The sequence below is a fragment of the Brachionichthys hirsutus genome, chromosome 5, assembly GCF_040956055.1.
Source record: "Brachionichthys hirsutus isolate HB-005 chromosome 5, CSIRO-AGI_Bhir_v1, whole genome shotgun sequence".
NCBI lineage: Eukaryota > Metazoa > Chordata > Actinopteri > Lophiiformes > Brachionichthyidae > Brachionichthys > Brachionichthys hirsutus.
Window position 1 is genome coordinate 11106066 of NC_090901.1, and position 18256 is coordinate 11124321.

Sequence of the window (18256 nt, forward strand, 5' to 3'; positions counted from 1 at the left end):
ACAAGATAAATGAATGCACACAAAAAAAATCAAAAGGTATTTTAGTTAAATAATTGTTCATCTTAAAGAAGCAGGTGTTGAACTCGAAGAGATTGAATGACAATAAATAATGGAAGACGAGCTGTTGGTGAATGTAAGAATGAAAAGCATTCACTTTAGGAGGGGAACCAGAAATAAGGCTTTCATGTTCAAAAACGAGAAAGAACTATATCATGTAACCCATTGTGATAACAAAATATTATGTAAGTAAAAGTTCTACAAATAATGATTTATCTCAAGATAATCAGAAAATGTTTAAATATCTCATTATCACTAGATAAAGACATTATTTTGACACCTGTTCAAATATCTTCAGATACTATATCATTGGTTTGAGAGTTTTCAATTATTTTGAGATAATTAATTCATTATGTTTGAAAAAGTATTTTATAACTGAAAATTCTGAAAATTGTTTTAAGCCACTACTTTACTTTATTATGTTGGAATATTCCAAATTTTAAAAAGCATGTAATGCGCATTACATCAAAAGACATCCGTCCAGCCACACACAGGAGATGTGCAAATAACTTTTGGTGAAAATATATTGAACAGTTTTTGAGTTTTTGGATGAAAACTGAACTAAAATCAGTGACTCATTCATTCATCAGAAGGTTATTGGTCTTTATAGATGTGAATGTAAATCAACATTAACTGTTTGTCAGCATCAGAAGTGAATGCAACTCAGAGATTAAACATTTCATCCAAACAGCTCATAAGACAAGACACAAATCATGCAAATGACTCTGAACCAGCATTATCTCAGATACCTATAGGGGGCAGAGTCACATTCCCTCTGTAGATTAATTCGACCTGCTTTGGATTATGGTCCTGATTATTATCTGGATAAGAATAAACTGCTGTCGCTCATGCCTGGTTATTGTATAAAGTTCATGCAATCCAGTCTAAATCTCAACTATATGTATCATATGTTGTTGATTGAGTGACAGCTGATGTCTGAAACAGAGCAAAGTGTTAACTGGTGTTAACTATTTTCCAGTAAAGACTCATTCACATTGTGATTTTATCTTGATACTTTAATTAAAGATATTTTTGGGTTCAATGCTTCAGCCATTTAGAAATATAAAAGACGAGAGTTGCAGTCAAACGGTTTAAACATTCAATGAAAACGTTCAAAGTAAAATCAGATGACTAACAATCAAACTTTACAGGTTTTAACAAAAGTTCTTCCTAATTCTTTTACAATCACTTTTAGTCATCTGACTTATTTGCCAACACGTTAATGGACTTAAAACTCCTCAATTAATTACCACCTGAATGTAAAAAAAGATTCAAACTGGTGGCATTTACAATAACACTTCCCAATTTGGAAATCAAATGATCATCAAATATTCAATATATTTGTCAGAGTGGTTTCATGTAAGAAAATAAAATCTTTGTTGTAATTTAGTAAAGACTGTGCTTGGATTTTACTTCTGTTTCAGATCTATTCTGTAGATTGGAGGGCAGTGAACAGGTCAACAGGTCATTCTTAAAGGGACAGTTCAATAATTCCTTTAATTCACCTCCCTGAGGCCCATAGAATGTGACCTTTGACCCTAGAACAGACAGGTACTGTAGAGGGTGACTTTGTGGCTGATCTCCTGCAGCAGCTCTTTGACAGCGGCCTCCAGCTCCACCAGCTGCTCCGCCTTCACTTCCAGAGTCCGCTGGTTGTCTTCATATGACTTCTCCAGATCTGAAAAAAAAAAAAAAAAAGTTAATGACAGAGTGACGTGGAGACAGAAAACAAACACAAACAAGTAAACAAAAACAAACCACAGAGGTGTGATGTCACCTTTGAAAAGCTGGAGTTTTTCGCTGGCCTTCAGCAACAGATCTTTTGCCTCTCGCTGCAATGACTCCGCTCTTTTCTTTGAATCAGCCACACCCCTTGCCTTCTGATCAATCAGCTGTTCCACTGTTGTGTATTTATTCTTCACCTCCGAGTCTAGATCCTAAACACACAAACTTACTTAAGGACCTTTCAATAGATTTTTTTGGGGTACATATTTATATAAACATGGCCCAGTTTATTCCATTAAAAACAGCATTCCTTGATCAGATCAGCATCATTGCACAAAATAATTTCGTCCATGCAATGAAATAATGCTGAAACAATAAGTCATTGTTCACAAATGAATAAAAGGATGAAATGCAACTCTGCTGCTGGTATTAAATTAATGTAACTGCCATGAACTCACCTTCTTCACCTCCTCTGCGATCTTGCCTATGCTCGCTGCGTCCTGATTGGTCCGTTCGGTGCTCCGCGTGACATTCAGGGCTTTGTCTTTCAGCAGCGTCACATCGTGCTCTAGCCGCTGCAGCCTCTGGGTGGCGTTGTTCAACTTCCACTCCGCCTCTGCTGTTTCTGACTCCACCTGAACGCATCGCAGACAGACGGCGCGTCAACGACGTCGACTCGTGCTGCCTGTGCAGTAAAGGGTTTGAGGCGCGGGTCGTACTGACGGACGACAGCAGATTATTAGTGTTCTGGATGTCGGCGGCCGCCTGCTGGATGGCGCTGCTGGCGGCGCTCTGAGCTCTCTGGGCTTCCTCTAGCGCCTGTTTCACCTTCTCTGCAGAGTCCTTCACATTTGCCGCCTCCTCGCTGACCCACACAGGAATCACAGTTTATTACAGGCCAAAACGTTTGACAACCAAAATACCGGCGCTGGATCGAAGCCGTTCCAGGTAGGACTGACCTGGCGCTGCGGGCCTCGCCCAGCAGGTCCTCGGCTCTCTGGATGTCATCGGCGCTCTGCTGCAGGATGATCTCCACGCTTCCCAGTTCTCCCACCTTCTGCCGGATCTCTTTGGTCAGGTTCTGCAGCTGAGCCGGCGTGGTCGGCATCTGCATGGCCAGAACCTCGTTGGCCACCAACTCGATGCTCTCCAGGTCCGCAGCATCCTCTGAAAACAGCACAGACTGCATGTGACCATTTGCATTTCCGACCAATCAGACATCCTCAATCACGACTTATTTTCATCGCCTTTAAGTCTGGCAGCAGCTTTTAGGAAGGTTGACCTTTTGAATGTTAAATAAGCCTCCTTTCGTTTTGTTATATTTTCATTCCCCGGCTTCTTTGTCAGACATCATCTTTATACCGAGTCCCATAAAACCAGGTCTAAAATGATCGTTGGAGACCCAATGTGTGTCACACACAGGGCACAGCCTTGACGCGTTCACATACGTGTGAGGAAGTCACGGATCTGCCTGATGAGGCTCCTCAGCTCCTCGTTGCTCCGGTCCAGTCTCTGTTTGGTTCTGTTGGTCTTCATCAGGACATCTTGAGCGCTCTGCTTGGCCTCGTCCGCTTTCAGTTTGGCCTCCGTCACCTGGAGGTGAAAGACATGAGAACATTAACTTTAAGCAGAACTGGCTTTGGGCCAGTCGGAACCAGCTTAAACCAGGACCTGCCTGAACCAACTAAGACTGGGAAGAGTCAGAACCATCTCAGACCTGGGCTCACCAGAACTGCTTCAGTCCATGACCCACCGAACTGACTTAGATCAAGATCAGCCATATTCATTTCACACCTGGTCTAGTCAGAACACCTCAGGCTGGGACCCATCATAGCAGTCTGAGATCTGGACCCATTGGAACCATCTTAGACCAGGACTCATCAGACTCACCATCTTGGAGAGTTTCTCCACTTCCTCCATGGCGCTGTTTATTTCCTGCTCAGAATCGTAAGCCCTCTTCCAGGCAGTGCTGGCCGCCTCCACCACACCATCACATCCTTCACCTCCGCACCGGGTCTGACCCTCAGAGTCTACACAGCCCAGACCTCCACAGGAAGAAGACCCACACGAATCCTGGCCTGATGACGGACTGCCACAGGTCTGGAAGCACCAGAGGAGAACATGAAGAATAAAGCTTTGACAAATACAGGATTGAATCACCCTGATCCGCATGTAGACGCTCTCCCACCTGATGGCTGAGCTCTGATAGGTCCAGAGTCTGCAGCTCTCCTGCCAGGTCATCCAGCCGTTGAGCATGCTCAGTGTGTCTCCTCAGAAACTCCTCTGTGGTTTGGTTCATTTTGTCCTCAGTGAGTTGCCGTAGAGCGCTGGAGGTCTCCACGGGGCTTCCTGGGTCAATGGCGGAGGCGTTCGCTTGAGCTTCAGCTGCCTGAGACTGCAAGTAGTGCTTAGAGACGCTGTCTGTCGCCCCTGACAACGGACAGGAAGTGCAAATCCGATGAGAGCCACAGTGAATAATACATTATATTAATGAACTTTTTCCATAAAGCTAAAAACGTTACAACTGAAGCGCTTAGATGTTGATAAAAACATGAGACCATGTGATCAGATAGTGCCCCTCTCTCACATCCCCGCCTCCCTCTGACCTTTGACCCGTCTCACCTCTGATATCAGAGTTCTTGATGAACTCAACGTGATCCAGCAGCTCCCGAACGGTCTGCTCGAGTTTCTGAGTGTCTGACATCAACGAGTCCAGCTTCGTTTGTGCAGCGGAGTCCGCGTCCTCCACCTGGGCCAGGGTCTCTTCAGTGCGGTTCAACATCTGGCTCACACTCCCCATCAGGTCACTGGAAAACATACTCAGATCAGATGTCACAATTAATCTGATTTGAGCTCCAGGTTAAGAATTGAGTGTCACCTGGCCTGCTGCAGGAGCCCCTGGATCTCAGTCAGCGGTTGTGAGGCCGGGTTCTGGTCCAGAATGACCCGGACGCCTGCGATGCTTTTCTCCATGCTCTCGATGGAGTTCTTGTAAGGGCCGCTGACGCCGCTGGCTTTGATGGCATTGGCCTTGTTAACAAGGCGGTGCGTCTGATTGGTTAGCTGGCCGATGATTTGGTCCCACTCTGCGAAGCACTCGTGGCAGCGGTGGCAGTCGGGGAAGCTTCCGGAGAATCCGCGGGCGCAGACGTCACAGCGCGGACCAGAAACGCCTTCCACGCAGATGCAGTGGCCGCTGGCTTTGTTGCACTGCAGCTCGGCGACGCCGAGGTGGTTGCAGTCGCAGGCTGAGACGGGAACACAGCGCAGTCAGTCAGAACCTTTGCTTTTATCGCTCTAATAAAACCGGATGGAACAGTGGCCATTGACCAAAAGAAGGAACCAGGAGTAGATCAGGATAAAGCAGGAGAACAGGAAACATTAGGCTCTTCTAGAACAGCTGTAGTGGATCCGATTTCAAGGTGACACAATCTAAATACTGGGGCTGGCTGTGAATAGGAGAGTTAATGGGGGGGGGGGGGGGGGGGGCGTGAACGGAACGGAACGGTCATGCTCGGGGGAGGCTCGGCTCCAGGTGCTGAAGGAGTTTCAAGTTTCAGTCTTTTTTCTGCCTCTTTGTGTGGTAAAATAAAAGTTTAATTAAAGGGCTCATCTTTCTCAAGCGCGCGTGCACACACACACACACACACACACACATACACAGTCTGAAAACATGATTCAAACGTTTGCAGACCAAATTCAGACAAACAGGAAGTTTCACAATCTGTTTGGATGAACACATTTAAACTTTTATTTACTCTAAAAACATCTGACAGGAAGAGACTGAGACAAACTGTCTGGCATCCTGTGTGTGTGTGTGTGTGTGTGTGTTTGACATCTGCTTTATATTACGACTCGCAGCTGCAGAACCAACAACCCTGAACCATTTCCTTCAGATCAACATGTCTCAACAGGTTTATCCTGATGGCGGCGCTAAACAAAACATCAACAACCGCAGACTTAATATCTAAAGAGTCAACATCTGAGGACCAGACTAGGACAGGACCAGAATTAAGAGACGAACCCAGCCCGGGAAGAGCAGAATCTTAACTTTTGTCTAGCATTGGGTGAAAGTAGAGCAAGATGACACCACTAAAAATGAATTTCTATAAGGGATTTCTATAATTGCATTGAGCTTTTCAGGCTTGGATAAAATCATCTCTCTACGCATCCCTCTGGAATAAACTGGGGCCACATCCTCCAGAAAAAAGACGTTCTGTAAACTCTAAATGTGATGATGTTGTTCTTGCTCTCGGCAGGCCCACCTTCAGCATTGTGTTAAATAAACAAAGCTTCTTTGTGGATTTCGGGGGACGTTTCAGACCAGCCTTCGGGAATTCTCTCGGCTGCGGGGAACATCCTGACCCAATATCAGCCCCAGCAGAGGAGTGGGAACTCTCCCGTGACTGAACGCCTCCTCCACAGAACATCAGGCGCCTCAGAGTTTTGTTTTTACTTTCCAAGTAGGTCTTGGACTCAGATCTGAACTTCTGTCGAGTATTAGCATTCACAAGGGAAACTGAGGCTGAATTTAAACCTTCCAAAGCAAATAGATAGCCCTTTCATGTCAGTTCATTTGGTTTCTGGTAAAAGAGGAACATAGAACCTACCGTAACATTTAACCTCAGGGTCTCCCCAGAACAGTTCTTTGCACTCGCTGCATGTTCTTCCTCCAAAACCGGGCTGACAGGAACACTGACCACTGATCTGTGGACCAAACAACAGTCAAACGATCAGCAGGAAACCAAAAAACTCTCGATCAGGTGTAAAAGTTTAGTCTGAATGAACTCTTTAGGAAATTACAATCTGAAGATCTTTCAACAAATTAAAATACTACTTTAATGAAGTAAAAAAAAAGGATAAAGATCTGAGAGCATGACGTTCAGATTGTGTTTCAATTCAGTCATTTATGCCGCACAGGGCTCCTCGCCTCATTGCAGGACGTCCCATGCGAGTGTTTGGGGTCGCAGTCGCAGGACTGACATCCGTCACCGCTGCCCATGTTCCAGGTGTCGGGCGCGCAGCGGTCACAGTGTTGACCGATGACGCTGGGGAGGCACTGGCACTGCCCGCCGCTGCGGTCGCAGTGACAGTCGGCAGGCGAAGGGCAGCTGGAGGGAACGCTGCCCAGCCGGTTACAGACGCACTCTGGAGACAAGAACCAGACCTCATCAGGATCGTCAAGTTTAACGTTTCACGTTTCATAATAAGATGAAACGTTTGGACCACGATTAAGGTCAGTTGAGATTTATTGCAGCTTGTGAACTGCATATGGTAACCCAGTGTACTCACTCCTGCAGTCCTGCAACATGGCGTTGCCGTAGTAACCCAGCTTGCAGGTCTGACAGGTGGCGCCTTCGCTATGATACAGGCAGCGCAGGCATCCGCCGGTTTGAGCGTCGCAGGACTCCGGGTCCAGCATGTCGATGTTATTGTTGCACTGACAGGGCTGACATAGTCCATTGGCATCCTCAGGGTTTCCATAGTAACCAGGTGAGCACTCATCACAACGAGCACCTGAGAGACAGGATATATATGATCTGTCAAAGTTTTGCCAAATTCCAATTTCCTTTAGAACTGAAGCGATGAACTCTGCATGTTTGTGTCGTGTTTAAGAGGAAGGTTTGAAGCGGAAGTAGAAAGAACCGTTCATGAATCTTTCAGCAGCTGATTCCAGCCTCAACATCTCATTTCCTGCTTTAATAACAGGTCGCATCACATTCCTGCTCTCAGCTGCTGTTTACATCACACTAAATCACAGAGTCGATTCTCCTTCAAATAAAAACCTTCCTGCAGGGCAGCTTCAGCCTAACTTCAGCTGAAACATACCAGAGTATATTCCACTCAGCACAACCTCAGGCTGAATTCTCATCTAGGCTGTAATTATCCTGTCTGCTTTTTATTGTCACATCTGGTTTGATTCTGAAAACCTGCTTCACCAGGAAGTAAAACTGAAGGACATGTGATTTTATGTAAAAGGTGAAGTGCGTCCTGTTTGACCTTTATATCCCGCCATGCAGACACAGACTGCCTGCTGGGAGTTGCTGTCGCGGTAACAGCTTCCTGCAAACTGCCTCAAGCTGCTGGGGCCATCAGGACACATACAGGGACGGCAGTGGTCAGCTGACCCCAGCACTGGATCGCCATAGTAACCATCTAGACACCTGAACAGAGATGGGAGAGAGAAGATGATGATGATTGAGTCATCCTCGGACAAGTATAACTGGCCGAATTGTATTACTAATAATATGACTTTATGTATCAGTACGTAGTAAATTGCTCGAGGCCCCCATTAGCCGCCCCCCCCCCCCTTTGATGTCACACAGGTGTCATCTCACCTCTCACAGTTCTGTCCAGTGCTGTGGTCCCTGCAGTCGATGCAGCGTCCGGTTTCTGCGTCGCAGTCGTCGGTGTGTCCGTTGCAGGAGCAGGGTCTGCAGGCGGGGAAGCCCCAGTGACCCCCCACACAGCGGTCGCACTGCCGACCGGACACTCCCAAAACACAGGAGCACTGGCCAGTCAGCTGATCGCAGAAGGAGCTCTGTGAGCCCAGAGGGTCGCAGTCGCACGCTGCCGACACAAAGATACAATTTAACCTCATTACTGTTATCAACAAGATCACCCTCAGCCTGGATTGATTGGATCGATTGGGTCTGACCTCTGCAGCCACTGGGTCCGAACTGGAATGTAGACGGAGCGCAGCTGTCACAGTTCCTGCCGACCACGTTGGACCGACATTGGCACTGACCCCCGTTGGGGTCGCACACGGTGCTAAGGGAGCCCTGAGGGTCACACCGGCATTCTGGGAAACAGAGTACAAGAACAAAGGAGGCACGTTACAGATCAACACACTTTCGACAGGACGAGAAGACACGGCTTCGTGCACAGACCCCATCTAAGAGCTGACGATGACAGATTCATGACCAGAAGGTCTAACGCTCCAGGAATGCAGAGAAGAAACTAGTCAGGAGGTCCAGGACCGGTGATGAGCGACCAATCAGATCAACATACAGAGTTAACAGGAAGTTCCCGTGAGCGAAAAGTTGTACTTGGATCAGATTTGATGCTTTGTCTTCCTTTAACAGCCAAATGTGAAGATAATGCTGTCAGAGTTTTAATATGAACAAAAAAATCTTACATTTTAATATTAAAAACTCAATTTACTGATTTAAAGATCTTTAAAAAAATACACATTAAATAAATAAATAAATAAATGTGGACGGTGTAAATCTAATTATGAGGGGAATGAGCTGCTTGATGGAGGTCTGTGCGCTCTGACTGCTTTTCTAGCTATATAATGAAACACTGCATGAAGAGTAATTGTATGATGAATCTGTAGGCACATGGTCTCATGTGTGATCTGCCTCTCTGACACTGTTCTTTTCCACGTCTCGCAGGGTGGGCGTGGCCACGGGAGAGATGGCGGAACACCTGGAGACACACCAGATTATGATAATTCGTCTTTTTGACAACTCTTGCTTGTGTACGTCTCTCCAGCGTGTTTTTGCCTTCTCTTCTGCGACCATAAGATTGATATTTCTTATATTGTTGTTTCTGGCAGTGTTTTTCTGCTTTTTCTGATTAGTAATTAGTCTAACAAAAACGCAGAGCACAGAGCATCATTAGAAGAAAGCCATTTCAAGATGAAACCATGAACCGCCTGACTGAGGAGGAGGAGTCAGATTAATTGAAATGAAAGACTGGTGAACCTTTAGCCCCCTGGTGCAACATGGCGGAGATGCTGAAGATGTAGTTTCTGCAGATGTCGGTCATCGGCGACTTGATGACGCTCTGGCTGTTCTCCAGACAACGGTAACGCTGGAAGGTTTCCCAACCGCTGTTCCCATTGAGGTCGCCCCCCTCCGAAGTTGTGAAGATGTCCAGGTTTTCGCAGTGAGGCATCAGCACGATCTGAGCAGGAGGAAAACAACGAGCCCGACTGAAAGCTTCTGCAGACATTTAGCCTCCGTTGAGTTTACAAGTAGCAAACATTGATCACTATTATCAAACCCCAAACTCTGTCCAGTAAGTAAATCAAAGGCTGGCATTAGGATCTGTCAAATATCTAATCGCGTGGAAGTTATCGCTCCCGATCCTCTACAGTGCGGCGCTCATTTGGGGAAGGACCGTTTTTCTACTCACGCCTCAAATACTTGACTATCATGAAGAAAACACGACAGATTTATGAATAACATGTTTGCGTACCGAGTCGATGAGCGTATACGGGGACTGGACGTCGCTGAGGGCGGAGTACAGCGGCAGACTGAGACGGACAGTGTAGTTCAGACCGGATTCAAAACACACCATTCTGGGCAGAACCACGGTGCTGGGGAACAGGAACAGACAGGAAGCACATCACATCCATGCACACCTTTTTTGTTTGTTTCTTTTTAAACACAAAGAAAGACCGTCTTTCTTCCACAGAGCTGAAAGACTTAAACATAAAATACGTTTATTGTTCAGAAACTGCATCAGCTGCCGAATGTTACCGCGAGCCGGGGTGAAGCGAGACCATCTGGTTGTCGTCATCGGGAATGGTGTTGACACAGCGACTGTCTGTTCTGATTGGTCCTGGTCTCATCACCGTCATGAGAACCTCCTCCCATTGGTCAGGCAGCTGTGAGACCAGCAATCACAGTGTTTTAATCTCAAGCTGTAATTTTACCTCTTCGTTCTTCCTCCAATTATATGGTTCAGGTTCTGAATGTGGGCGGGGCTACACCTTGATAGCATTGACCTACCTGAGGTTCGTAACGGATGAGGATGTCATACTCCATGGAGTGGGGGATGTTGTCCACGGTGAACTCCAGGAAAGCTCCTTCTGGGACATTGACCAGGCCAATACCTGTCCAGGTGGGACTGCGGTCCAGAGGGTGTGGCCTCGGGACAACGGTCACTCCCTAAGGACAGGTATTATTATTATTAGCATCATTTAATGTCAGGAAGGAAAGAAAATTAAACCAGGACCAGAAGAGGAGTGATGTAAAATGTAAATAATTATATTTCCAGGTGACATAAGGTCACATGTTCAAACTCACAGGTCCGAATTTGGCGTCCTCCGCCTCGTACGTGTAGTGATCCAGAGCGATGAAGTAGAATCCAGACTCCACCTGATCACAGCGACGACCAAACATGTGATCTCTGCAGATGCACTGGCCGCTCACCTGGTCACACCTGCAGGAAGACAGGAAGGACGTCAGAGCAGAGGAAGAACGCCCCACCCTTGGAGGGAAACCCCCGCCTGTCCATGCATGTACTGTATAGCCTTTTCTAGAATAATGATGCCAATGCAATCCAGATTCTAGCAGCAGGTCACGTGATGAGGGATCAACGACATCATGGAGACGCACAGAGAAGCGCATTCCAGTTCGGTGTTAGCTGTTAGCGGTGGCTTGTGAACTCACTGGTTGTTGACGGCTCCTCCCAGGTCACAGTCACATGGTCTGCAGCCGTCCATGTCGTTACTGAGACCCCAGTGTTCAGGCTACAAAACAAACACAGGTGTTAGAGGCCGTTTACTGACACCCCCAAAGCATCTGTCTTTGTAGGAACAGATGTAATGCTGTGGGAGGAAGTCATTTCATCCCCTCCAATAAGCACACAAACAATAAACATGTGACCTCTCACAGAGTCACAGCAGCAAGTTCATATCTCCACACACACACACACACACCGTCTGTCTCCAGCCTTAAATGAACCCTGATTATAAAAGTAACTACCATTTATTCTCTATGCCGTGTCACACAAAAGAGGACTGAGGTTAGAAACAAATCTATTATATATATATATATATATATATATATATATCATATTTCTAAATCATGCAACATTTGCTTCTTCTGATGGTTTTCTTCCATGTGATTCCAGTCTGACCAGTTTGAGGTGCAGTCCGATGATCTGAGTGGTTGATTTCATTGGCTGTGTTTAAAACCTGTTTCTGATTGGCGTAACAGCAAAACTACTTCCATGCATTTCCTTACCACGCACTGGTCACAGTTCCTTCCGGCCACCAGACGTTTACAGAAGCAACTTCCTGTCTCGCTGTCGCAGGGATTTCCGCCAGGAAGCGTTCCGGCGGGACTGCAGGTGCATGCTAGAACAGCACAAATACATGTACGTGAGTGTGTGTGTGTGTGTGTGTGTGTGTGTGCGCGCATGTGACAGTAGGGCCCGTGTGTATGATGCCGTACCCTCGCATCCTTCCGGCTGATTGCTCAACCCATAATGCCCTTCTTTGCAGTGCTCGCAGCGTTCGCCCTCCACGTTGACTTTACAGCGACACTGACCGGCGATCAGGCCGGCTCCAACGTCAGTCAAACCGTCACACACGCCGCCGTTCAGAGCGCCCACAGGGTCGCAGTCGCAGGCTGTGGAATCAGTTCCAGGATGCATTGTTAGGATACAGACTACAGCGAACCACAGACACTCGTCACTTCCACATCCGTCCGGGGCGACCGGTTGTTCCGACAGTCCGGACTCACGCTGGCAGATGTTGGGGTCTCTGACGTCTCTCTCCGGGTGTTGGTAGTAAAATGGCTGACACTGCTCACAGTTGTGTCCAGCCGCGTTGTGAAGACAGTTGTCACAAACTCCTCCGCTGGAATTACCCGACGCTACAAACACAGCCATGTCGAAGTGGCACGAGTCCGAGTGCTGGTTGCAGGTGCACTCTGCAGACGCCACAGAGAACATGGACAGACCGGGGGCATGATGATTGATTATTGATTCGTGTGACAAAATGAAACCCGAAGTGGCACATTTGACTTTGGCCTCAAGTCTGAAACCATCTCAGCGGTGTCAGAATCACACAGAACCTCCGGTATCAGTAAAGGTTTTGCAGACACAAGTCCCAGTCCACCAGAACGCGGCACTAGAGGTCATCCCAACCCAGTAGAGACAAGTAAAACCAAAGGAGACCAAGCAGAACCCAGAAGGAACCAGCAGAAGCCATTACTGAGCAGCAGATGTAGTCACAACCAGAGGAAATGAGTAAAGACCCCCCCCCCCCAGTATGGACTCACTTTTGCAGGCATTGGTGTTGCGTCCCTTGGCCGGTCTCCATGGCAGGTCGTGGTGGAAATCCTGACACTTCTCACAGTTCAGGCCTTTAGTGTTGTGGTTGCACATGCAGTGACCGTGAACCTGAAGACACAAAACACACCCGTGGTGCATCCAACCAGCTGATGACATCATCACTAATCAATCAATATTTACATGCAGTGACTGAAGCTGCAAGCACAACAGACCACAAGTCTGTCTCCTGGACTCCCCGAGTCCACCATCTGGATACATCCTGTCCCATTAGTGCTCCAAATAGGCCCCAGGAAATTCCTAGGCTCTTTTGTGAAACCCCCTGTCCCCCTTCGGGACTCAGCTCGTCACATTCAAGGCTTGCCTTCTCCCATCAGGCCTTACCCTGGCCCCCTTTGAGATTCACCGTCCCGTCAGGACTCACCATGCCCTCTCTGGTCTGCCCAGCTCCCTCAACGGGGGCACACTCGGAGGCGTGACCATAGCAGAAGCAGTTTCCTCGGACCACCATGTCGTAGATGGCGTAGTAATACTTCTCTTTGATCTCCATACGGGAGTCCAGCAGGTTGTCTCCCAGCGTGTGCAGTCTGGTCAACTTCACCCTCAGGTTGGTGATCTTCAACATGTCTGAACGACAGGTCAATAACGGGTGATCAATGATGGATCAATAACACACCGCATTGACTGATGCAAGGAGACGTACTCTGGATTCGGGGGCTGTAGGGATCATCAATCTTGAATGCTGGGTCCAGAACTCGGAAAATCACCTGAGAAAAGCAGCCGTTTTACAAAACGACTCAGCACGCCTATCAGGTGTGCTATGACATCATTTCCTCCCAGTGGCTACCTCTCCTTCTGTGGACGGCTCAATGTCAGAGTAACGCGAGTCACAGATGACATCATCAACTTTCTGCATTGGACCCTGGGAAACAGACGGGAAGGAGCTCTCACAGTCGTAGGCGAAGTACCGATAAACCTGCCACGTCTTCCCGAAGTCAGCCGAGCGTTCGATCGCCATGGCAGCAGGCCGGAAAGTCTGAGAGGGATTTTAGAGAACACAACGAAAAAAGGTCATTGAAGGTGATTGAAAAACAACACAAAAAAGGACAAATGAGGAAGGTCTTTGAAAGCTGGCGTTGAACAATTTCACGACTGAAAATTCAACAATCAGACTATGCAAAATTCACTGGACCTCAAATCTATGAATTTCATTTGGCTTACTGAAATGAGGAGGTTCTGGCTGGTTGGTTGCGGGTTAATCTAAATCATGGAATGCTCATTGAGTTTGGACAGCTGGTTTGTGTTGAGGTAAACTACCTGCAGTCAAACCAGAGTGACTCTGGGATTGTGTCCAGCAGCAAACATGGACCCACGTTTAAGCTCGGCGTGACAGTAAATGTAAACAGGAAGTGATTTCAGACAAAGCCAGCATCTAAACCAAAGTTCTCACGGGATTTAAATGAATCAGAAAACGGCATTTACCGTATGTTTACACCGACTGCCTTCCTCCTGAGAGCTGCTTTTAGCCTGGACTAAGTGTTTAACCTCTTGGTCTCTGTTTAATGTCAGAGTTGGCGCCGTTTGCCTCTCTTCTTCAGGCACGTTGACGGATGCCTCGTCCGGATGATAACCACCAATCACGTGACCGCTCAGTGTGACAGTTCAGTTTGATGAAGCCGAGTAATGCTGGCACGTCCCGTGCTGCGAGCGCCTGTGTGGAACTCACCTTGAAGGTCATGATGAGGTGTGTGAAGTGAAATTCGGCCTCCAGGTTCAGCTGGATGGTGACATTCTCCAGGCCTGCAGACAAAAGACAACCAGTTGAACCCAAGCCACCCACCCAAAGAGGAAGAAGAAGAGGAATCCATGTTTTCATTTGTAGCAGAAGAAGGAAGGATCCGACTTCCTGGTTTACTATAATGAACGTCAGCTGATTATCACTTAAGACTGTGAACGTGTCCCAACGTGATTGGATGCCTCTGAAGTTGGAGGAGGAGATGACCTCTGACCTCATGGTGCTTACCGTTCTCAGACTGCCACCAGGTCTTCAGTCTGTTTGGAGCAAATGTGGTGACGACGTTATCAATGAGGTGGCTGGTCGTCTGGTCCAACAGCTCGTCGTAGGGTTCCTCTGAGTAGCACATGAAGCACTTCTTCTCCTCCTGGTTAATGGGAAACAACGGGGGCAAGGGGCGGGGGGAGTTAATGTTAGGTGAATTCCTCAGATTCCTTTCTGCTCACTCTCAGCAGATAGGAGGAGGACATTTTCTGAACAGGGTTTATTTTAGTTATTTAAATTCCCTCTGTTGGACAAGTGCACTTTGATCCACTTCCTGTTTCAAAGATAAACTCTAAACATGTTGGAGAAAGCAAAGTTTAACGCGACTTTTCTCTCATTTCCTTTTTGAAGGCACGAGAGGCTGCTCTGACCAGTTCTCTCCGTGAGGCCGACAGATGTTTGTCCTCAGCGCACACATTTGGACGACATTCATAGAAACTGCTTCACACTGAGCGCGCTCAGTTTACTCTCTCGACCTGGTTGGATGCCTCAGTTTGACCTTCAACCGCTGAGTCATCTGCGTTTTCTCCACAGAATCATCTGGACAAACATCTGTCTGCTGTCGCCGCTCAGTTTCCATATAGGGACGTGATTTTTCCCACGGAGCACTGCAGCCTGAAGCTCACACACGTTCACTAAACAAACTGACCGTCCACTCAGGGGTGGGACAGAAACACTGCAGCAGCCACTCCGGGTCCACACCTGAGTATCAAACACTTCGGGTGTTGATTTACCTGCAGGTGGCTGACGATGCAAAACGGTTCGGGTCGGTTCAGTCCACAGGTAGATGTGGATGAAAGTTGGTGGGCTCGGCCAATCAGAAGGTCTCCTGTTGCTGGGTAACAGCTGCCCTCGGTGCACACGTCACTGAACTGCGGAAGGTTGACGTCAACTGGGGCCTCGCCCACAAAGTCACCGACATCCTGAGCATAGGCGCACACCTGCAGGGCTGAGAGCAGAGGCTTTTATTGTGAAAGGCTGAACTGGACTGAACTGGAATGAAAACAGACCTGAGATCGACACCAGTCAAAGACAAACAGCAAGTTAATGGATAGAAAACATTATTACAAACACATTTCGACATCGACGGGATGGAGGAAAAGTTTTTTTTGACTGATTGATTTGTTTTACTGACTAAACATTGTATTATAATGCAGCATGAATCCTAAACAATTAAACTTAGAACAGTAAACACAGACTGGAATCCTGTTCCTGATGCTCCCCGGGTCTAAAAGGTCCTGGATAAATAAATCAGGCGATCTCCATCAGTTTATCAGACTTGTTCCAACATAACCGTCTGACTCTGGTGTCTGAGCTCGCCATGATTTGCTAAATTTCATTAAAGGCTGTGTAAACATTGGGCGGGGACAAAGACAGATATCCAGACTCATCATTTAAGGGTGAAACTTTTGAGTCCAACAGTCAATGGCCCCTTTAATTCAATCAAACCTCCTGTGTCCAGGATTTAAAGTGATATTTTTATATGCAGTGGATCCAGATTGGAATTTAGATCCACACCAAATTATACACAGAACCTCCTAAATGCACACCACTGATTTTTTTATTTTATTTTATTTTTATATTCCTGCATTATTCCCTTATGACAGAAAACACTCCTGATCTGCACCAACAGGCAAAAGGGTTTATCCCAGAAATGCCTTCAGTAATAAACAAGCAAACAGATTCGTAAGGTTACTAAACACATTCATCAATACTGAAAGCAATCAATTAGATTGAGGAATAACTGAAGTGTCTCAGGTGTAGTATTTTTTATTGTTATTGATCATTAATTTAACAGACGAATAAAGGTTAAACAATCTGATAGACTCTGAACGGCATCAAACCAACTGATCTGTGATCAGGTTTCACGCTGCTCTTATGATGTCATCAACATCTAATCTGAAGCACAATTTCTGAACAACAGAACTTTAAATTCGTTCTGTTAAATCCACTATTAAATATATATAAATACTTCTGAGAGAAAATGTGCAGATTTTATTCATGATGATTTTTTTTGTCTTACAGAAGAGTATCTTCCTGTGTTTATCAATTAATCAATTCATCTATGAAATATGTTTCACCATCAAATATTTACCTGACTCAAACAGATTTGAACCAGATTTGTTTTTACATTAAAATTAGGATCAATGTTGACCAACAGATGACATTTTAATTAATCGCTAATTAATTCAGTTTTTAGCGGGGGGGGGGGGGGGGGGGGGGGGGGGTTGAATCAAGAATCCGTTTTCTATTGATTCCTCAGAAAATATTTTAATCATATAAATAAAGTTGGGGCAAAAGCGTAGGAAAAGCAGTTTTTAAAACCCCTGTGAGTCAGAAGGTGGTTGGAGTTCAGATTCTTCACCTTTTTCAAACAGAATAAAAACCTGGGAGCTTTCTGGGCTGGAACTCACCGAGCAGCACCGCCAGCTGGAGCCGCAACATGATGCTGATCCGCCGGAGACCCTCAGACAAAAACTGCAGATCAAGTGGTCCAAACTGGAGATCAAGACCTCAGACCACAGAGACCCGAACGCTGCTTGGACCCCCCCGTCTCCGTTCAGGACACCTGGACCTCCTGGAACCCCTGAGACGCTCAGACACACCGGACTCCGCACAACTCCCCAGGCTGTCTGGGACCCCTCCTCCTCGGTCCGTCGGCACCCGCACCTCAGGGCCACAAATCCGGCTTGACTTTCAGAATAAAAGTAAGTGTCTGTGCAACAACAGGAGGTGAAGGGATGAAGAGCAAAGGAAAATGAAATAATTCACATATTTAAACCAAAACAATTCACGGAATAAAGTGTGAAATAAAACGAGAAAGGCATAAAGAGAGCGCAAACCTCCGCCAAGCAGCTCATTCCCCTCCTAATTAGATTTAAACCATCCACATGGTGGATCTAAATTAGAACAAGACTCATCTTCAGATTATTATTTTTTTCATCAAGATTCATCCAACTTTTTTTTCTTTAATCCACCAAACAATCAGACAGACAGATAAACGCCATCAAAAGCATAACCTGCCTGGTGGAGGTAAAAATAACCATAACTCAAAGTAAAAATTAATTTAGCAGCTAAAATATCTCTACAGTTCAAATGAATGTGTGTTGAGCCTTTGTCTCTCTCTTTCTGTCTCCCTCTCTCTTTATATATATATATATTTATATACGATGCCATTCACCTTCATTATTATTCTTTATCATTTCACAATCCATCAGTGAATTTTCTTATATCATTGAAGTGCTTTATTGTTATAGTTTTAGTTACATTACTCAATAATAATAAAAAGATATATATATATATATATCCATTCCTTTTTCTTCTTGATGATGACGACTTCAATCATTTATAGATGAAAAAAAATCATTCTATTTTTGCCTCTAC

The 18256-nt window shown here is 46.2% G+C and overlaps 1 protein-coding gene across 1 annotated transcript; it reads right to left on the bottom strand.

Moving 5' to 3' along the window:
• Positions 1 to 1094: 1094 nt before the first annotated feature.
• lamb1a (laminin, beta 1a) lies at positions 1095 to 17317 on the bottom strand. The gene is made up of 33 exons (XM_068739695.1): positions 17287 to 17317; positions 15607 to 15821; positions 14837 to 14975; positions 14540 to 14613; positions 13661 to 13849; positions 13517 to 13580; positions 13238 to 13440; positions 12804 to 12924; positions 12264 to 12452; positions 11973 to 12149; positions 11763 to 11875; positions 11187 to 11266; positions 10821 to 10956; positions 10524 to 10682; positions 10272 to 10399; positions 9988 to 10108; positions 9492 to 9693; positions 8441 to 8584; positions 8121 to 8352; positions 7783 to 7946; positions 7075 to 7299; positions 6713 to 6930; positions 6393 to 6489; positions 4661 to 5030; positions 4405 to 4589; positions 3971 to 4212; positions 3673 to 3882; positions 3231 to 3375; positions 2742 to 2949; positions 2506 to 2647; positions 2241 to 2417; positions 1835 to 1994; positions 1095 to 1735 (listed from the first exon to the last, which is right to left on the bottom strand). The coding sequence occupies exons 1-33, from the start codon at positions 17315 to 17317 to the stop codon at positions 1596 to 1598; spliced, it is 5400 nt and encodes a 1799-aa protein (XP_068595796.1). The 3' UTR covers positions 1095 to 1595.
• Between the last annotated feature and the right edge of the window lie 939 nt (positions 17318 to 18256).

Coding starts and splice junctions, on each gene's coding strand:
- lamb1a (XM_068739695.1), bottom strand. CDS start 17,317: ATGTTGCGGCTCCAGCTGGCGGTGCTGCTCG. Junction 11,876..11,972: donor TCAGCCGGAAGGATGCGAGG/GTACGGCATCAT, acceptor GTGCTGTTCTAG/CATGCACCTGCAGTCCCGCC. Junction 11,267..11,762: donor GGAACTGTGACCAGTGCGTG/GTAAGGAAATGC, acceptor TTTGTTTTGTAG/CCTGAACACTGGGGTCTCAG.